Here is a 20,782-nt window from a genome sequence, read left to right on the forward strand (position 1 = left end):
ATTGGGGCTGGGGGGCTCCGGCTGGGCTGTGTTGTGGCAGTGAAGGAAACTCGGTGAGGTTCAGAAATTAAACATTTATTACTTGAAGAATGACAAGTGGGGGTGGGGGGGTGCCCGTAAGGTTTGCCACCTCTGGAGGGGAAGGCTGGAGGCAGCCAGGGCAGTGGAATAGGGTCCATTTGACCTTGGGGTGGGGGGGGCAATGTCGGCACTTGTAGCCGAGGAAAAGGGCAAATGCGCAAAGAGCAAGGGTCTGTGCCCAGTGCGGGGTGAAGGCGGGCACGTGAGGCTGGTGGGGCAGGGGTCTCCCTCCCTCTGCCCCTTCCCAACTTAAATAGGCATAAATAAGAAGCATCCAGGCTCTCAGGCCAACAGAGGCTGCCCAGACCAGCCCCTTTCCCACAGCCTAACACTAGTGCCGGTCATCGGTCGGCCAGCCAGCTAGAAAGAGGCTGCCCAGAAGGCAGCCAGCTCCCAGGCCGCGGAGGTAGTTGGAGTCAGTGTCCAGGGTGGCCGGGCCCTCACAGCACAATCCATGTGTATCGTTCGCTGTCTGCCAGAACCTTCAGTGAACACCCTGCAGGGAAGGGTCAAGACAGCCATGGAGTCTCTGAGCCCAGCTGGGTGTAGGTGGGGTACAGAGAGCTGCCTCTTTCCCTGCCTTAATTTGGGCCCAGATTCCAGAAGGCAGGGCTACTGCTGAGTCACCTCTGGCTCCCACCTGCAGCCATGTGCTAAAGGTCTACTGAATGAATGGATGACTAGCTGGGGGCCCTGGATGCCACACCTGCCAGGCCCTCTCTGAGATGACCCTTGGGCTAGCTTGGCCCGCCCTCCCCTCATGGAATCTACTAGCATGCCAGCATGCTCATCTGTTCAGCAACCCTTTGGAAGCCGGTCCTGGCCTGGCCTGGCCCCAGGATGAGGCCCTCAGTCCTGACGGTCACCGGGTCACGGGCCCACCTTTGTGCAATGCCTCGTTGGTCATCCTGTTAACGTAGCGGCCACTGCTCTCAGGCACCAGCCACTTCATTACCATATCCACACAGCTCTTGCGGTATGAGCTCCAGACACTGCCACTGAGGACAATGGGGTGAGGGCTCATTACCCTGCCGCCCCACCTGCCCTGTCCCTGGGCCTGACCCCCAGCCCTGCCTCACCTGGTCTGTCCTTTGACTTCAGTGAGCTCACCCACGCTGACTGTCACAAAGGTGCCTGTGTTGAGGTCCCATGCTACCTTGAGGCTGGTGTGATAGGTCTTTGGTCTGCAGAGGGGTGGGGAGCAGGAGAAAGGATCCCTGAGCTCAGACCCAGGCTACCCCAAGGGGCTTTAGTCTTTGAAGCAGTAATGGAGCACCCCATGCAGGTTCCAGGGCCAGGGGCAGTCTCCTCACATCCCAACTCCAGGGCCTTGAGCATAGCCTGCAGGGTGAGGATGAGAGCAGGGCCCCTGCCCACTCACCGGAGCTGGCCCTCCTCCGTGGGGGACGGGAACGCCAGTAGCAGCAGGCCGATGTTGATGAGGACCTGGTTGGTTTCTGGGCAGACCTGGGGGGTGGATGGTGAACGCTACTGAGTGACCCCCAGAATGGGAAGGCCCTGGGCCTGCCTGTCCCACCCCTGGGCCCACCTCCAGGATGACGATGTCATAATCACTGAAGGAACAGAACTGGTGGCCCCAGGTGGCATCATGGCGAATGACCTCATTGATGACGTATTCAAAGTCTAGTGTGAGCTGCTCCACTGTCAGGTACTGACCCTGTGGGCGGTAGGCAGAGGAGCAGGGGGCACTGCACCAACTCCCACCCCTGCTGGTCCAGGGGCCGCTGAGGCCCCTGTTGCTGGCACCAACCTGAGCGGCAGCCCGCTCCCTCATGGGCCGCAGGTTGTGTCCACGGAGATCAGTCACCACAAAGGGCAGGGAGATCTTGTCATCCTCGAACTCTGAGGGGAAGGCGTGGTCGAAGGCCTGGCTGCCCCCTTGGGGCCAGCCTCCCACACCTGGGGTCCTACCCAGTGGCGGGCTCCCCACTCACCATCCTCTGGTTCCGTCCCTTCGCCAGACCCCAGCACATAATACAGCTTCGTGTAGTTGACATAGCCGGGCTCAGGAGCCAGTGCCTCCGCTGCAGGGGGGCTGTCCCTGGGAACCACCTCCCCACCTGGGGCTAGGGGCTCAGAGGACAGGCGGCAGCGGCTGCCTGAAGGCCCTGGACAGGGGGGCGGCCGGGCTTCCTCCAAGGTCCCACCCTTGGCCTCTTTGGCCCTGCGGAAGATGTCAGCCACAAACTCCTTGGCTTTGGCGATTGCGGGTGAGGGCTCAAGGGCTCCAGGGGACTGGGCTGGGGCCACCTCAGGGCAGACACTGGGGAGAGCAGGGGCCACCTCTGGACTCCGGGGCCCAGGTGGGCTGGGAGGGGCTGAGGGGTAGGAAGTGTGATCATATAGAATTTGGCAGAAGTTGCTGTCGCCTAGAACAAAAAAGGCAATGGAGATGGGAGGAGAGGTCAGTAAGAGTTCAAGACTAGGACAATCTCCCAACCTCCCTCATTGCCCTGGGGGGTAATTTGTAGAAATGTTTCCTGAGGAGACCCTTCTATAAGACACACATACCTATGCTGAGAGATCAGTCTGAATCACCTGAAGGGAACAAGACCTTTCTCACACACATGCACGCACCCAAGTGCATAAACACACTTTTGTTCAAACCTTATTCCTGAGCACCTGCTGTATACCAACACTGAAAACACAGGAATGGACAAAACAGACAAAAAATCCCTGCCCTTGGGGAGCTGACAATCTATGGTGACAACAGATGACAACCTCACAAGTGAGTTCGAGAGTCTGCGACACAGATACAGCCGTCTGTCCTCCCCACATCAAGCCAGACTGGCTGAGGCAGAGACTGACCAAATCCTGGGCCTCGGCCTCTGCCCGATTAGGGGCCAGACCCCCTCTGGGGAATGTGGGGTCAACACAGACAACCCCAACATGTTTACCAAGCAGTACCATGGTGGACCTGGCCTGTGCCTGTACGACCTCCTTCGGACTCCCCACAAGCCACCCTGGGATGGGGGGGAATGCCCTGCTGGTTCAGAGACTCAGGACCAAGGCTCAGACAGAAACGTGTCCAAGGTCACACACAAGATAATGCACGTTGCCGACGCAGTGCTATCCGCGAGAGTGGAGGCACTTCCGGGGGAGGGCCACTGACTGTGGAAAATGGCTGAATCAAAACCCTCCACCTTGTAAATATCCTCCTAGGATGAGATGAGCATTAGACATGGACAATGGTGCCCTTCCCCCGGGCTGTGGGCACAGGGCTGAATCCTGTCCCTTGTGGGCCTTCCGAATGGGACCGCTGTCTGAGAGGGCAGGAGGCAGTAGGCCTCTCTAGGCCCGGCCCTCTGGGGGTTCACGGCAAAAGGCAGAGCCCTGTCTACACCATCGCAGGCAGGAAGCCTCTGGATGGGCCTGGGGCCACGGCACCCTAACCCTTGCTGCTGTGTGGCCTGAGCAATACACATTTCATAGTAGCGAGCAGGTATCTTTGTATTTGACTGGGTTCTTGCAAAATTGGAACCTATTTTTAATTTACAAATAAACCACATCCGTGTTTACTTATAGACCTCCTGTGTTTTGTCTTGCATTTGAGCACATCTTTAAGGCACACTCTATGGACATGCATGCTGAAGCACTCACTGGGCCTGCTGACCTGGGGGATCCCCAGGGATGGACGCCAGGCTGCCCAGAACATGCCCATGCACACGGCTGCCAGGCCAAGGTCACACTGTTGCCCCAGGACCCTGTCCCCACCAGCCAGTGGCACTACTCTGCTTCTCAACATCTGCCACACCCTTGTAGAGGGACATCACCTTGTTTGTTCGTTAGCATTTCTCCAATCACCAGAGATGTAAGACAGCCCTCTGTCTGCCAACCACTCCCTGAATTGTTTGCTTAGCATTTCTCTTTGAAGAGAAAGAAGCACTGTGCTGTCCAGCATGGTGGCCTCTGGCCACATGTGCCTATTAAATGTAACTAAAGTTAGATAAAATTTTAAAACTCAATCACACTAGCTGCTTTCAGGTGGCTACTGGCAGCAGCTATAGTGAACACTACAGATACAGAACATCCCTGCCCTGTGGGCAGTCCTGGTGAGCAGCACAAGCACGCGTGGCTGAGTTTTCACTCACATTCCCACTTCCTGCTGTGTGACCATGGACGGGGGTCTTCACCCTCATCTGTAATGTGAGGCAGTGACAGGACCGACTTGGGAGGGCTTGCCACCAACTTTGGTGTCGGCAGATCACAGGCCCTGAGGCGGACCCTGCATGCTGTGCTTTCGTCAGCCAGGGGCCTACCTGCCGAGTGGACTGAGACAGCACAGGCCACCAGGGAGTAGCTGGTGTTGAGCAGCACCACCTGGTCCTTCTTGAGCTGGAAGGCAGGCTGGAAGGTGGGGAAGGGGTAGACCACCTGGTACTTGGTGTGCAGCATAAAGCCGTGCCGCAGGCACTGAGCGCTTGGGTCGCCTGCAACGACACATGCCACACGGGCTCACTCAAGGCCCTGGGGCAAGGAGGTAGGCAGCCTGCAGCCCGAGGCCCCCAGCCCCTCACCTGGATGGGCCCGGCTGGCTTCCCGGCAGGCAGCACAGTGGCCCGGGGGCGGCACTGCCACGGTGCTGACATAGATGTCCCTGTGGTTCTCGTCACTCATCATCATCATGTTCATGAGCATCCCATTGGCTGAGCGGGTGCTGGGGGCCGGCACACCCTCAGCAGCCTGGTCCATGCACCCCCCCGCCCCCATGCCTGCAGAGATTCCCCATCCCAGGTCTCACTTGAAGCCGAAGACGATGACCTTGGAGGCATCGCTGGGCCACTCACACACGGTCAGATACAGGTCGCTGTAGATCTCCTCGTCCTGGAAGAGCCGGACCTGCCGGACCTGAACAGTGTGTTTGGGGTCAGCACAGGGCCCAGAGGGGGCCCACCCAAAGCTGCACTGTGCAGAGCAGGCAGGAGAACCCTCCTGAGGATGGCTCAGGCCAGGGAGTCCCAAGCCCCTTCTTGAGGACAGGCTGGGGAGGTGCCCCTCCCAAGGGGAGAAACAGGGAGGCCAGGACCAGAACAGGGACACCAATGGGAGCCTTACCCCAACAGAAGGGACTCAGCCAGAACATGGGCTCCAAGCCCAATCCATCCTGATCCCCCTAAAACCTGGTCACCACTCTGAGCTCATGTGTAAACTAGAGTAATCACACTCATCTCCTGGGGTGGGGTGGGGGCGTGGGGGGTCAGGGTCAGGGATAGAGCAGGGCTGGCAGCCTGCTTGGTCCCAACAAAGCCAGGTCCCACCTGGCCTGAGCCTGCAATGTTCTATGGGTTGTATATGCTGAGTCGAACCACATGAAATCACCGCTATCTACCTACTTTCAACTCTGAAAACGGTAATTTCATATGGTTCAAGCTAACACAGCGTGTTGACAGTGACCCCACAAGTATGTGCTCTCCTTTTTACGGACCAGGAATCTGAGGCTCAGAGGAGTGCCATGACCTGGCCAAGTCGCCCCGCTGAAGGGATGGCCCGGCCTGGCCCTGGCCCTACCAGCTTGAGCTTGCTGTGGACGTTGAACTCCCACCAGTACAGGTGGTAGATGTAGAAGGAGAAGTCATCATCCCCGCTGCTGCTGGTATACGACAGCACATACCGGCCACACTTGGAGAAGCCCAGGAAGATGTGCCTGCAGGGTCAGGAGGGCAGGGCCACCAAGTCAGGGCCAACCCACCACCCCCTGCCCAGCCACCCCCCGCCTGGCCCCAGCCTCACCCTGCGTAGAGGAAGTCCTCATCCACAATGTTCTTGAGGGAGACACAGACCCTGGGCGGCAGCTTCCGGAAGAGGCGAGGGGAGAGCTGCCCACTGATCTGGGGAAGGGGCGGCCAGGGCTCTTGAGGCACCATCGGCAGAGGTTGCCTACTGCCCCCCCTAGTCCCCTCGCCCAAAGCAGAACAGCACCCTGGGATCCAGCCAGGCCACAGAGGCCCACTCCCTGCCAACCCTAATAGTGGGTGGGCGTTAAGGGTGGTCCAAGCTCGAGAAGGTGGGAATGGCTGGGAAGATGGACTGGTTGGACCTTACTTACTTGAGCCTCCCTCTCCAGGGACCAGGGACCCATGCCGCCTCCCAGCCCCAGGCTTCTTCAGCCTCAGAGTCCCTCTTACCCAAGACCTCAGTCTCTAAGGACCAGCACTGGCCTCACCTCCCCCAGGAAGGTTCCCCAGTCACCCCAGCCACCTGGCCGCCTCCCTGAAGGCGTTCTCACGGAGCACTGTGCTGTGGGTGTCACCTACCGCTAAGAAGGCTGCGCTGGGATTGGGGCTTAACAAACCACACTTACCTGTCCTCAACCCGCTAGCCTAAACATGGGGTTCTCGGGCCCTTCAGGACAGCCCTGGCCTCAGCTTGAGCCCAGTTCAAAAAGACAGAAGGTGGGACTGTCCAGTGACCTTCCAATTCCTGGACAATTCTCCCTTCTCAATGTACACAGCCACCTTCCAGCTGACTCCCTCATCTCAAAAACTTCAAGAAGGATTTGGGGAGACAGGCAGGCACAGGCTGGAAGCTAGGGAATCAGAGCACCTGGGTCCTGCTACCCAGTCCTGCCCCCCAAGAGAGTCCAGTCTGAGAGAACAGCCCTGTCCCCCCAGGCTGACAGGCAAGGCACCATCCCTGTCCAAGGAGCTTCCAAGCTAAAGGCGGAGCCACGGCCCAACACAGGGAGCAACCAGGCTGAGGGCGGAAACCGTCCCTGCCCAAGGAGCTCCAGTCTGAAAGAGAACAGCCCTGCCTCGAGTTCCCAACCTAATGGAGAAGACGCTCTCCCTATCCACAGAGACACAGTCCTACCTAGATCGCTGCTGACCTGACAGCAGATTCTTATGCCTGCCTTCCCAGAGCTCCCAAAACTGACAGGGTAAAGATACTGGCACCCTGGGGGTTTACTGTATGGGGAGATAGAGCCCTGCTCAGGCAGCTAGTTCCCAGTCTGAGCGGCAAGACCAGGCCTTCCACAGGGAGCTCCCTCCCGTTCAACAGGGGAGGCCGACTCAGGTACAGGAACTCCCAGCCCCGGTGTGGTCAGTCGGGGCAGAGAGAGGAACACCATGCAGGGGAAGCGCACAGCCGGCAGCAGGGGCTCTGCCGAAGGGGCGGGAAGGCTCCACAACGGAGGGGCCACGGGAGCAGGGTTTTGAAAAATGAGTCAGACCCTGGATCACCCCCTTCCTCCTCATTCCTCCAGAGGCCACGAAGGACCTCTCCATCCAAGCCCCCTCCTCGGGGTCTCGCCCCCAGCGCCTCCATCCAGGCCCCCTCCTCGGGACTCCGCCCCCAGCCCCTCCATCCCACTCCCCTCCCGGGGTCCCGCCCAGCCTCCTTCAACCGAGCCCCCCCACCGGGGCTCCACCCCCAACCTCTCACCCCGCGAACACCCTCCCTCCCTCGCCTCCCTCGTCCCTTCTCCCCACCCTCTAGCGCGCTCCTCCCAGACTCCAGGCCTCACCTTGACTCGCTCCAGCTGCTTGAGGACGTGCTCCCGCCGCCGCCCCGCTGCCCGCTTCCCCCCGGCACCCCCGGGGCCGCCACCGCCGCTCCCGGCCCCGCTGTTCCGCTCCGATTTCGAGCTGGGCGCCATTTTCACCCCCTCCCTCCACTTCCGGAGCAACCGGCCTCTTCGCCCCACCCCCGCTGCCGCCTCATTGGCCCTTTCTTCGCACTGCGGCCAGCCGATTGGGTGAAAGCCCTCACTCGGGGCCTCTTCCCGCTGCGCCTGTCCATCACAGCCGCCTCAGCCCTTGATTGGCAGAAACGAAAGAGCCCGCCGTATTCCCGCCTTCCCACAAGGACGCACCTGTCAAAGGCCCCGTTTGTGCCCCACGCCGAGATAACTTTGACCCGATAGGTGAAAGGCTTTGTCCGTCTTGGCGGCATCACGCCCCCCTGTGGCTGGTGGGTTTCTATGGAAACCGCAGGCGGTCCAGGCTCTTGGGCGGGGCGGTGGGAGCCTGTGGTCTCTAATGGCCCGGAATCCCCATCCAGGGATGTGGGCGCCCAGTTCAGGTGCGCGGAGGCCTGGCAAGCATCCTGGGGGCAGCAGGCTGGGCCAAGAAAAGGGATTTGCAAAAAAATGATGATATTCTATTAAGAGATCCTTCAGATGGGGTGGGGGACGGCCTGGTGAGATTATGACATTGATAACAATCGTGATGAAATGATAGCAACAGTCACTAATACAGTGCTTTATGTGCGCCATACACGGATCTGAGCACGTGCTTAGCCAACAATTCTATGTGGCAGGTCTCTATCATGCCCTCTTTATAGATGACAGTAACATCGTCGAGTATCATCTTCACTCATTTTAGGTCATTTAATCTTCCCCACAGTTTTAGAGATAAGTCCGTTTATCACCTTCATTTTACACATGATGAAACTGAGGCTTACAGTGTAGCGCTGAGTACCTGGCACATATATCCCTCAGATGCGAGCAGCTGTGGCTGTGATCAGGACTTCATTCTCTGTATTCTTCCAGCCTCACACATTCATGTATACAAATATTTACTGAGCACCTACTGTGTTGCAAGCTGGGGATGAGGCAGTGAACAAGACAGATGATAAACAAGGAAATAAATTCCTGTTATCTAATTCCAAGTAGGATTCAATATCTGGGGGAAGGAAGAACCCTGCTTAGACAGGGCAGGGGAGGGCCCTGTAAAGGTGAGGAGGAGGGATACTCCAGCAAAGACAAAGGCTTCAGGGGCATGAGGGTGGCATGAGTGAGAGACTATAGAAAGCCAGCTGGGCCAGGTCAGGAATAAGCAAGGGGAAAAGTAGGCAAAGAAAATAGACAAGGACTGGAAACAGGTAGAGAGTGTATGGGGCTTGTAGGTAAGGAAGACACTTGGAGTTTACTCTTAACCATAAAGGAAAGGTTTTGAGTAGAAGATGATGGAATCTGATATGAGACTTAAAAAATAATTGTGGTCCAAAGAATTAAACACCTTGGAGTGCTCCTGGTATAAATAATGATTGAATAAATAAAGGCGGTGGGGAGAGACCAATCTTCCCAATAGAAGATATCCAATTAATAAATGTAGAAGGAATGAGGGAAATAGAAAATCACCATCAGGGAAAACCACAGTAATAATTGCAGCAGGCAAGATCGACCACTAATGTGAAAATAAGTGAATGAAACTTTAAGGAGAATAGGACGTTCGCCCACCCTAAAAGTATCTCTCTTAAAATATTTATGAATTACTGGCAGTTTTTAAGTATATGTCCACAGATTATATATCCCAGATTTTAAGTATATGTCCACCTCCCTCCAAAAGGTGGAGGTTAATTCCCCTTGTTGGATATGGGCTGGATCTACTGTCTTGTTTCTAAGGAATAAAGGATGGAAAGGGAAAAATTAAGCTGACAGTGGAGAAACCTGGCAGACACCACCTCAACTAAGAGGCCCAGTTTATCATCACAGTGATCAGTCACGCACATGGCCCCCTGATTTGAAGTGATGTGGACACAATTTTGTCCCTGGTATCATCCCCCAAACCCATCACCTCAATCTATTTCATGAGAAAACATCATATGTTTGTCCTAAATTGAGGGACATTTTATGAAAGATCTGACTAGAACACTTCAGAAGGTCAAGGTTGTGAGAAATAAAAAACAAAAAAGACCAAGAAACTGGCAGATTAGGGGAGTTGTAGGAAGCATAACAAAGAAATGCAATGAGATGTTCTGGATGGGATCCTGCAGGTCAGGACATCAAAGGGAAAACTGATGAAATTCTAATGAAGAGCGTAGTTTAGGGAATGGTATTGTGCCAGGGTTCACCTGTTAGCTGTGACAGACCTGCTGCGGTTGTACAACATGCGTCATTTGGGCAGTTGGGTGAGGGGTCAGCCAGAACTCTCTGCATCATCTTCATAAAAATGTCTTAGTCTGTTCAGGCTGCTGCGACAAAAATGGCAGAACTACAAACTAGGTGGATTTACAATAAACGCTTATTTCTCACAGGTCTGGAGGGAGGCTGGGAAGTTCAAGATCAAGACCCTGGCAGATTTGGTGTCTGGTGAGGGCCTGCTTCTTGGCTTATAGATGGCTGCCTTCTCGCTGTACCCTCACACGGCACACACAGACACACACACAGGGAGAGAGAAAGCTCTGGTGTCTTCTTATAAGAGCACTGATCCTATTCAATTGCCAGCGAACGGCCCCACCTCCTGATACCATCCCACTGGGGGTTAGGACTTCAATATAGGAACTGCATGGGGTGTTGGGGGGAGGGTGACACAAACATTCCATCCATAGCACAAATCTTCTGTGCATTTAAATTATTTCAAAATGAAACATTTTTAAAAGAGTTGGGAGGCAGGTATTATGGGTGGTTTGGTTTAGGGGAAAGGGGGTGGCGGCAAGAATGGCCTCAGGGAGGCCAGAGGAGGAGGTGATGGTGGCTGGAATCCAGGCAGTAGAATGCAGACGGACAAAAGCGGCCATGTTCAGAGCCAGTGGGTCACACACTCACGGACTGGCTTGGGGTAGAGGCAAGAAGGGAGTTGAGGATGGCTTTGGAGCCTAGGCGGATAGTGGTGCCATTTTCTGATGTGGGGAGACCAGGGAGGAGCTGACTGGGGCCAAGTCAGTTGGACAAAAGGTTCCAATCCCTCTTGCAGACCCCAGGTCTTGGGAGAGCAGAGCCTTCCCCCAGGGCTGTTAGGAATCGGCACTAGGTGACTTACCAACACAGTGATCAAACTGCCCACCTCCTGGCAGTCTCAGGCCCTTTCAGCCAGTGACCTGCTTAACCAGAATGAAGGAAACCATGCAGGGGAACCCCTTATCACACTTTCCTGAGCCCAAGCTCCATCTATCCTAATGGAAGATACCGTGGGTCCATCATCCATTGTTGTATAATAAACACACCCTAATGCAGCAGTGTAAAACAATAGTAATCATTTGGTATTATTCTCTCTCGTGGTTCTAAGGGTTGACTGGGCTCAGCTGGGTGGTTCCCACATGGAGTCTCTCATGCAGCTACGATCATGGTGTCTGGGGACAAAGTCACCTTGAAGGCTTCCTCTTGCTTCATATGCTGGCCAGTAGCGGGACCTCAGCTGAGGCTGTCACTAGAACAGAACAGAACAGTCTGTCCACGTGTCTCCGGCTTCCTCACAGCATGGCAGCTGGGTTCCAAGGGTAAACGCCATAAGAGAGAACCAGAGCAATCTGTGTCACCTTTTACGAAGAGGCACAGAAATGGCATCATATCACAGCTACCAAATGCTGTTGATTGCATTAGTCACAAAAGTCCACCCAGGCAGGTTCAAAGGGAGGGATGAAGGGGCAGAAGGACACCTGCAGGAGAGAGAAATGTTCACTATCAACCATGGTGATGGTTTTGCGGGTGCATACATGTTAAGTTCTGGCACAATGAGTTTTGGCTCATTTCACTTTAAATATTCTTGTTCGTGGATAACTCAGTAACATTGTTTTAATTCAACAGCTATGCAAGGATATATGGTGGCAGGCCCTAGCCGCCCAGTTCTTCCCCCAGAGACAGCCAGTATCTTCTTTAACTTACAAAAATGATTAAATTATTAGCCTTGCTCTGTAACTTTTTTCTTGTAAATAAGCTCTACTCATACTGATCCATGTCATGGTTTGAATGGTGACCCACAAAAAGATATGTTGATGTCTTAAACCCGCAGAACATGTGATTATAACCTTATTTAGAAAAAAGATGTAATTAAAGATTTTAAGATAAGATTAAGATGGATGAATCAGGTGGCCTAAATCCAATGACCAGTGTCCTTATAAGAGACAGAAGAAGAGAAACACAGATACATAGACGCACACAGAGGACAAGGCCATGGGGAAACTGAGGTAGAGATTTCAGTAATGCATCCTTAAGCCCCGGAATGTGATCAATTGCCAGTAACCATCAAAGGCTGGAAACAAAGCAGGGAAGAAGCCTCCGGAAGAAACCACCTTGACTTTGGACTTCTAACCTTCACAAGTCCAAATAAATAATTTGGATTTCTGAAATGAATACCTTTATGTCATTGTAAGCCACCCGGTTTGGGGTCTTTGACTATGACTGCCCCAGGAAACTGAATATGTGCAGATGGAGCCCCTTCTGTATCCCAGACTTGGTTCTCTATTACTTTAATAGGACACACATATATATATATATATATATTTTAATCTATTCCCCTCTTACGGGATTTTTTTCATTCGCTCACACAATGCATGTTTATTAATCACCTGGGATGTGTTAGGCACTGTTCTACGTGCTTGGGGACAGCAGTGACATTGGCCAAGTGCCCACCTTCTCGGTGGGGAGAAAGGAAAATGGACAATGGGCAAATATTGAGATCATGATGTGAGAAATTCCAGAAAGAAAAAATAAGGCAGGGAAGGTGTAATTCCCTCTGTGGGTAAAATTGTAACATTTCCAGAATATCTCACCTGGCTTTAGCGCATGTGCATATCCCCAGGGGTGGAGAGAAGGTCATCTCCTTGTCACTGGGTAATTACCTGGACAATGGAGGGTTTTTCTGTACCTGAGGGCGGTTTTCTTTTGCTGGAGCAGGAAATAGAAACAGCTCGGGACTGCAGCTTGTAAGCAATAAAGGGATTTTAAACTTTATTTCTCCCTTGGACTGATTTCGGTTTTTAGAGGTATTTTGCTCCGGGATTTCCTCTCCCTGGACTTACACCCTCTCCTCCAACACCAAATGCTATGGTGTATTTCTTGTCTACATATATGTATAACAATAATATTATACACAGCTGCAACAGTAGAACTCTATTCAGGTTCCCGGACCCGTGTAAGCTTGTGGGAGCGGTACTTTCCACATGTAACACCAAGCAATTCTCAAACAGCAGGGTGTCAGAGGACTCAACTCAATTCTGAAGCTATCTGCCTGGAGGAGACAGCACCAGATTCCCCAGGCTAAGGACTCTGTCCTACAACACTGCCCTCCACCCCCAAATCCAGACGCTGGCTGCCAGCCCCAGGCATTTCCCTGTGCTTCTGACCTTCCAGCTAAAGATTGGAGGTTTCTATGACCTCTCCCTCAGGTTCGATTAATTTGCTAGAGCGGCTCACAGAACTCAGGAAAACACTTACGTTTACTCATTTCATAAAGGATACCATAAAGGATATGAGTTAACAGCCAGATGCAGACAAAGGCCAAGGTCCCAAATAAAGAAGCGTCTATCCTTGTGGAGCTTGGTACCTGGCTCAGTGGCATGTGGAGGAATTCTGGTTCCCCAGGCATGGAAGATCTCCCCAACTGAGAAGCAAGACTAAGCTAATCAGAGCCAAACAAATGCAGAACAGAGTTCTCTGGGGTTTTGGGAGGACTTCATTGCATAGTCATTATTGAGTAAATTGGCCATTGGCTGATTCAGCCTCCAGCCCCTGCCCTTAGGTGAGGTCCAAAAGTCTTCATTAACATGACAAAATACCCATTTAATCTTTAAGACTGCAGTGTTTTCAGGAACTGTGGATGAAGACCAATATACCTGGGAAATACATATTTGGTCATAGTTATGATTCATTGTATCACAGAAGGGGAGACAAAAATGTTGCTTCTGTTGGGGGATCTGGTGAGGGCTTCCAAGTGCCGGGGAATTCAGGCCCCTGGTGAGGAAGTGACATGAAGTAAGCTACATGGGATCCAGGACAAGAGAGAATTCCACTCAAATAGAGAATGTCTTTGTACGTATCTGTTGGGGGCTGTGTATGAGACAAGTTTGCTGAGGACATCATTTGAGCTCCTAGATACAGCTATGCCTGAAGGATCCCCCCACAACATGTCCCTTCATGAGTCAATAAATGCCCTGGTTTGCATTCATTACTTTGGTTTGGGTTCTGCGTCCTTTACAACTGAAAGAGGCCTGTCAGAAACTCAAACACCTTGGTTCTCATTGCTGCTTCCCCAGGGCTAGGATTGGTGCAGTAGTTCACTGGCTCCCTGAGCTGGCCCCTTTACTCTGCTAGGGAGACTGAGGGGCTTCTGCACAATGCCAAACTAGTGGCTGTCAGTCTTGCATGGAGAACTTGGGATCTGGGCTCTTGTTCTCTGCAGCCCTGAGAGGGTCTGGGGGTCCCCCTTCCCAAGGCCACACAGTCCTGGGAAATACAGGCACATGACCACCTCTCTGGCTTTAAGTTGCCTCCTCTGTGGAAGGGAGATTAATACTACAGATATCCTCTGTCCATCATCGTCTCACATCTTGGTCTTTTTGTCCTGCACACCTGATGTACTTCACTGCCATGTCCCCATGGCTGTAGCAGGTATTCTCCAGGGCCTGCCCCCCTCAGGCCTCGCCGCCAGACACCCGTATCTCTTTGGGGCTGGAGTCTGCTTTACCCAAAGTGCCAGGTAATTCAGATTCCTGGGGGGCAGCCCTCAAGCAGTAACACAGTCCCTCACCCCTCAGGTGGGACAACTCTGAGACAGGGGTCTTACACAAACCTCCAGCCTCCCCTAGGAGGACTGAACCCCAGCTGCCAAGGGAACTTGCTTGATAACGAGAACGACTAACCATCTGAATATAATCACTCATCAATTATTGACTGCTCCCCTCCTTCCCTCCATTAATTCCCTGCTCCCCTACAGCTGCTTTCTCTAAGACAAATGTACTCAATCCTCATCTCAAGCTCTGTGTCTGGGAGACACCTCCCAACCACCTTCACGCCCTTTGTGGAGTGCATAGGCTTAACCACTCCCAAGCAGATCGAACTTTCCATCCACTACCTGGTTTGTCCCATGACAGCCCTTTGAGGAGAGGGTCTTCTGTCATCTCCATGTTATGTGTGGGAAAGCTGAGGTTTGGGCAGGAAAACAATTTGCCTGAAGTTACTCTCCAGGAAGTGGAATATCTTGGGGAATGGAACCTAGGGTAGAGACTGGCTTCCCTGCCCCAGGCCTGCCCTGGTGTTGAGGGCCTGGGATGTGCCCGGCACTGTCTTTCCCACCTTGTACATAGTATCTCCTTTCATCCTTACGCCCCTCCTAGCAGGTGAGACAGCAGTGCCCCCACTTCACAAAGGCCTGGAGAGGCGGCAGGGCCCAGGATCAAGTCCAGGCAGGCCAGCACTGAGCGCTCATCTTTAAACACAGGGCTCCTGCCTCAATATGTGTCATTTCCTCCGTTTTGGGCTGCAGCTGTGGCCACTTGGGAGGGAGGGAGCCCGGCTCGCCAGTGAGGCCAGCTGGTGGTGTAGGGGAACGAGGGGGGGGTGGGGGGTGGGGATGGTGCCCAGATGGCAGACCCAGCTAAGACCCCTGAGGCTGGGTCCTGGGCTGGCAGGCTGAACCCAGGCCTGCCCTGAGCCCACACTGCCAGCTCCAGTTCTTTGGGGACCCTTCTGTGTCCTGAAGTGTCCCTCACCCCTCTGCTCCCACCCCTACTCCTGCGGTTGGCCCAAATACCAGACAGAGCGAATCTCAGCTTTCCCCCAAACATTCCTTGCTCCCGTGGTCCAGCCCCAGGCTGGCCAAAGTTACGCAAGCAGAACTGGGGTGGTTGGGAGGTGGGGGAGATGGAGGAGGACGGGCTGGCCTGCCCTCGCCACCCAGTCCAGCAGCTGCCCGCCCTTCCCAGGGCAGGGAAGGAGGTGGACCAGCTTCCCTGAAACCCTGGGAGGACAGGCTTGGGGGAGGGTGGCCAGGAGATGGGGGGCAGTGGCGGCCACAGCAGCGGCTTCAGGAGGTGATCACCTGGTTTCCATTAGGAAGCCCTGGTCCACATTTCGGGCAAGAAGGCAGAGCTGGGGTTGGCTATGGTAAGGTGGGGACAGGAGGGAGCCTGCTGCCCCTTCCCCCATGGGGATGCTCTTGTCACGATGGTGACAGGGTGCTGGGCCTGGGGACCCACCACCCACCCTCTGCTCCCAGTGGCCAAGCCCCCTGCTGCTGGTCCTGTTGCTTCCCGGGCCCCCCGCCCCCGGCATGGAGGATGCCGCCTTTCCCCACCTCGGGGAGAGCTCGCAGCCTGTACCCCGGGCCTGTCCCCCGCGCTGCTCCTGCCCCCAGCCAGACACGGTGGACTGCGGCGGCCTGGACCTGCAGGTGTTCCCGGACAACATCGCCAGGGCGGCTCAGCACCTCTCCCTGCAGGTGGGCCCTGGGTGGGGGCTGAGTGGGATGGGGGTGCGGGGTCCATGTGCAGCAGTAGAGAGCCAGTCGGGCATGTGGGTCTCGGCACTGATGGGCACTGGCCTAGACGAGAGGGTTGGGATCTGTGTGCCAGAGGCCAGAGGAGGTGCGGACACAGGCACTGGAGTGGGAGGCGATTTTGGAGTGTTAGGGGTCATCGTTTTGGTGGTTGCAAGGTTGTTTGGGGTGAGAGTGGTGGGTGTCAGGGGCAGATGGGGTGTTGGGCATCAGTGTGTTTTTGGTGACGGGGTTGGGTTTGGTTGTGGGTGTGCTGGGGATTTGGGATCCAGCGCTGGGGTGATGGGGTGCCGGAGCTTGCTTAGGCTGTTGGGAGTTGAGAATCAGGGCTTGGGGTCACATATGGAGGGCTCCGGGCCATCGGGACAGGGGTGTGAATGCCTCCCCGCCTGTCCCCCCACCTCCCCGGAAGAACAACCAGCTCCAGGAGCTCCCCTACAATGAGCTGTCACGCCTCGATGGCCTGCGGACCCTCAATCTCTACAACAATCTCATCTCCTCGGAGGGTGAGGGGGATGTGGGGAGGCAGACCCTCCCCAGCAGGGTCCCAGCTGCTGTTTACCCACCCCCACTCCCTCTCTCTCCCTCCTGGTCTGCAGGCAGCTCTGCAGTTCAGTTCCCAGAACTGCCCTTTGCTGAGCAGGATGGAAATTCAGGGGACTGGTGGGGGATGTGTGGCTTTTGAGGTCAGGGAGGAGGGCTGCCTGGAGGATCCTCTGCCAGTCCCAGGCCAGGAGCCTGGAGCAGCGGGGAGCACAAATTCCCCCTGCCTCCGACTTGGGCTGGCTGGGGTCCCCTCACCGCCCACCCCGTTTCCAGGCCTGCCTGATGAGGCCTTTGAGTCCCTCACACAGCTGCAGCACATCTACATGGCCCACAACAAGGTGAGCGCGCCCAGGCCGGGCCCTGCAAGGGTGAAGCCACTGGGTCACACAGCAGAGGGGACAGCCGGGGCTGCAGGGGCACAGGGGCACAAGAACCAGTGATGCTGTGTTCCTGCAGCTCTCCGTGGCCCCCCAGTTTCTGCCCCGCTCCCTTCGAGTGGTGGATCTAGCTGCCAACCAAGTGACAGAAATTTTCCCACTCACCTTTGGGGAGAAGCCGGAACTCAGGTAGCCCCTAGCCCAGCCCAGCCCCCACAAGCTTCAGCTATGCCTGGGGTGACTCCCCACCCTAGGGGTTCCAGGGGGGTTTATGAGCCCTACTCTGGGAGTGTCTGAGGTAGGAGGCAGGGCCCTGGTTGCTCTGTCTGGAGAACTCCAGATAGGCAGAGATGCGTGAGCGCCCTGAAGGTGGCCTGAGCTGGGGTGCGGGGCAGGAGAGGGGGATGGTGGGAGGGCCAGAGGCATGCTGGTGGCCAGAGCCCGGCTCCCCACAGGTCTGTGTACCTCCACAACAACCAGCTGAGCAATGCGGGCCTGCCCCCTGACGCCTTCCATGGCTCCGAGGCGGTTGTCACCCTCAGCCTCTCTGGCAACCAGCTCAGCTATGTGCCTCCCAGCCTGCCACCCTCACTGGAGCGTCTCCACCTGCAGGTGCCCCCCTTCCCCTCTCTCCCAGGGCACCCCTCCACCTCCTCAGAATTCCACCAGCACAGGCCTCTGACCAGCGCGCTCTGAGCGGTTTTCCTAAAGCAAGTGCCGTGCCACCCCCTCACTCAAGAGCTTTCCGTGGCCCCCAGCTGCCCTCTCCTGATCCTCCAGCTCACTCTCCCCCCTTCCCAGGACAACCTCATCTCCAAGGTGCCCCGAGGAGCTCTGAGCCGCCAGACCCACCTCCGTGAGCTCTACCTCCAGCACAACCAGCTGACGGACAGTGGCCTAGACGCCACGGCCTTCAGGTGGGGGACGGGACAGGGTAGGATAGGGGACAGCCTTCTGCTGGCCATAGATTCAGAGGATTCAGAGTCAGGGGGCCCCAGCCCTCTGTCCCCCTCCTCTGTATGACTTCAAATCCAAGGCTTCATTTGGAAGCACCTACTGTGTGCACAGCTCAGCAGAGCACCTGCAGCTGCCCATGTTCCTGACTAGCCTGCACTGATTTTATCACCCAGCATCACAGCTGCCATACGAGGATCTTGGATGCAGAGCTCTGTCCTGGTCAACCTTCAGACCAGAATCTGCCCTGGTCACCCTAAGTTTACTTCCTACCCAGATCTCTCAGCTCATCAGCCCCAAGATGGAATCTCCAGCTTGTATCTCAGCACCACTCCTTAACCCCCAGCCCCAAGATCCATCCGGCCCTGACTATGGTTGCCCAGCCTGATGCCAGGCCTCTTTCTCCTGCCAGCAAGCTGCACCGCCTCGAGTACCTGGATCTGTCCTACAACCAGCTGGCCATGGTGCCCACCGGCCTGCCCCGCACCCTGGCCATACTGCACCTGGGCCGCAATCGCATCCAGCGGGTGGAGGCGGCCCGGCTGCATGGGGCGCGGGGCCTGCGCTACCTGCTGTTGCAGCACAACCAGCTGGGGACAACAGGGCTGCCCGCTGGGGCGCTACGACCGCTGCGGGGCTTGCACACACTGCACCTATATAGCAATGGGCTGGACCGCGTGCCTCCCATGCTGCCCCGCCGCCTGCGGGCCCTGGTGCTACCCCACAACCACGTGGCCACACTGGGTGCCCATGATCTGGCTGCCACACCAGGCCTGGCTGAGCTCAACCTGGCCTACAACCGTCTAGCCAGTGCCCGTGTGCATCACTGGGCCTTCCGCCCTCTGCGTGCCCTGCGCAGCCTCGACTTGGCTGGCAACCAGCTGACCCGGCTGCCTGGCAGCCTGCCCAGTGGCCTGCACACACTGCAGCTACAGCGCAACCAGCTACGGGCCCTCGAGCCTGAGCCACTGGCCGGCTTGGACCAACTGCGGGAGCTCAGCCTGGCGCACAACCGGCTCCGGGTTGGTGACATTGGGCCCGGCACCTGGCATGAGCTACAGGCCCTCCAGGTCAGGGGCCGGCTGGTTAGCCTCACTGACTGTCCCCACAGCCCCTCCATGCCTGCCCAGTGTCCATCCCCAAGACCCTGAGAGCTGTGGCCAACACTCCACTGTGGGCTGGCCCTGGGGGTGCCAAAGACACCCAGCCTCCGACGTTTGGCTGCACTGTCCTTGACGCCTGGTCCTCCGTGACCACCCTCTCCACCTCCCCAGTGAACACCACGCCTTAGCTCCTCTGAGTACTATCGATTCCAGAATTTAGAACATCTGTGGGTGCCAGGGGCCATCCCAGGCCCTGGGGATGCTGTGCATAGCTCCTGGACCCTGGCACAAACCTCCTAGTTAGGGAGAAAGCAAGCAAAAACAATCCTGTACAGAAGGATGACTGAGTCAGCGTCTCCTGCAGTGGGTGGTCCCAGTCTGTCCAGGCCCCCTGCGCCTAGAATAGGGTCCGCCCCAGAGGACACTCTGTTTACCTCTGTAACTTGGAGACTACAAAGGGGGTCAAAGACACAGGGTGGAGGATGGGGCTGGGCACAGAGGAGGGGAGCCCAGAAGGAAGCGGTTTGGGGCTTGGCTGAGAGGGTAGCCCAGGGCCTGTGGCCACCACTGCACCATCTCTGCCCACCTGCCCAGGTGCTGGACCTCAGCCACAATGAACTGTCCTTCGTACCCCCTGACCTGCCAGAGGCCCTAGAGGAGCTGCACCTGCAGGGCAACCGCATCATTCTCATCGGTCCTGAAGCCTTCCTCAGCACGCCGCGCCTGCGTGCCCTCTTCCTCAGGTGCGCCAAGGGTGGCCCTAGTAAGCTGTGGTGGCCACCTTCCCTTGCACCACCCCCCACCCCCCTGCTTGCCTCTTCCATCCAGAGCCAACAGGCTTCACATGACCAGCATCGCGCCTGAGACCTTCCTGGGCCTCCCGCACCTGCGAGTGGTGGACACGGAGGATAACCCTGAGCGCGTCCTGGTCCAGCTGCCTCCCACAGCTCCACGTCGCCCATGGGCCAGGGGGCCCTGAGCCTGGAGGGGCCCAGCGGTGTAGCTGAGACCCTGGGGTTCCACTGGGCTGTGGACTAAGGAAACAGTGCCCATCGAGGGCACTGACCTAGTTCTCCCAGGCTCAAGGGCTGGTCCACCAGACCTGCGCTGGCCAGGAAGCTGGCACAAGGGCACCGCTTCTACACACAGGAAGCACTGGGAGGAACTAAAGCATGCAGTTCGCCCACCAGGAACACAGACCATGCTGGCCCAGCTAGCGACAATAAAGCCTACCCCTTTCACTGCTTGCAGCTGACCCCTTTCACTGCATCCAGCTGGGGAAACAGGCTCTGGGATGCTATGTGGGTCAGGCAGTTCGGTACAGGTCCCAAAGCCAGTGAGCGGCAGGGCTAGATTTCGAGGCCCTGAGATACACGTGGGCCACCAAGCACCACCACGTATGACCTGACCACGTATGTAAACCCAAGGCCACTAGATGGAGAAATACACGGTGTGGCAGATGCCCTCAAGCAGGCCACAGACCCTGTGGCAGACACACAGACCTCCACAAGTATCCCTGCAGCAAGGGTGTGAGGTGAACACGTCC

General features: G+C 56.1%; 2 protein-coding genes and 1 long non-coding RNA gene across 8 annotated transcripts; 1 reads left to right on the forward strand and 2 right to left on the reverse strand.

Annotated features, from left to right (window-relative positions):
- Window positions 1–59: 59 nt before the first annotated feature.
- Window positions 60–7,724, reverse strand: DCAF15 (DDB1 and CUL4 associated factor 15). Of its 2 annotated transcripts, XM_037018939.2 has the most exons (13): window positions 7,568–7,724; window positions 5,833–5,930; window positions 5,611–5,746; window positions 4,844–4,950; window positions 4,620–4,759; window positions 4,362–4,532; window positions 2,037–2,471; window positions 1,853–1,944; window positions 1,631–1,759; window positions 1,463–1,548; window positions 1,161–1,265; window positions 964–1,079; window positions 60–577 (listed from the first exon to the last, which is right to left on the reverse strand). In XM_037018939.2, the coding sequence occupies exons 1-13, from the start codon at window positions 7,697–7,699 to the stop codon at window positions 522–524; spliced, it is 1,803 nt and encodes a 600-aa protein (XP_036874834.1). In that variant the 5' UTR covers window positions 7,700–7,724; the 3' UTR covers window positions 60–521. The 2 variants fall into 2 exon arrangements, with proteins under 2 accessions (XP_036874834.1, XP_073076106.1); XM_073220005.1 differs by lacking the exon at window positions 964–1,079.
- A 3,286-nt stretch (window positions 7,725–11,010) lies between these two features.
- On the reverse strand, window positions 11,011–14,683 carry LOC140845860 (uncharacterized). Its single transcript, XR_012124783.1, has 3 exons — window positions 12,535–14,683; window positions 11,302–11,421; window positions 11,011–11,192 (listed from the first exon to the last, which is right to left on the reverse strand). It is a non-coding gene; the product is annotated as an uncharacterized lncRNA (long non-coding RNA).
- A 903-nt stretch (window positions 14,684–15,586) lies between these two features.
- PODNL1 (podocan like 1) lies at window positions 15,587–20,766 on the forward strand. Of its 5 annotated transcripts, none has more exons than XM_073220002.1 (10): window positions 15,587–15,865; window positions 15,978–16,199; window positions 16,669–16,762; window positions 17,076–17,140; window positions 17,259–17,368; window positions 17,635–17,791; window positions 17,981–18,096; window positions 18,411–19,155; window positions 19,831–19,979; window positions 20,065–20,766. In XM_073220002.1, the coding sequence occupies exons 1-10, from the start codon at window positions 15,863–15,865 to the stop codon at window positions 20,213–20,215; spliced, it is 1,812 nt and encodes a 603-aa protein (XP_073076103.1). In that variant the 5' UTR covers window positions 15,587–15,862; the 3' UTR covers window positions 20,216–20,766. The 5 variants fall into 5 exon arrangements, with proteins under 5 accessions (XP_073076103.1, XP_073076105.1, XP_073076102.1 ...); XM_073220001.1 differs by having other exon boundaries at window positions 15,593–15,865; window positions 18,411–19,203; XM_073220003.1 differs by having other exon boundaries at window positions 15,594–15,865; window positions 18,480–19,203.
- Window positions 20,767–20,782: the final 16 nt, after the last annotated feature.

This window comes from Manis javanica, chromosome 13 (assembly GCF_040802235.1).
Source record: "Manis javanica isolate MJ-LG chromosome 13, MJ_LKY, whole genome shotgun sequence".
Lineage (NCBI taxonomy): Eukaryota > Metazoa > Chordata > Mammalia > Pholidota > Manidae > Manis > Manis javanica.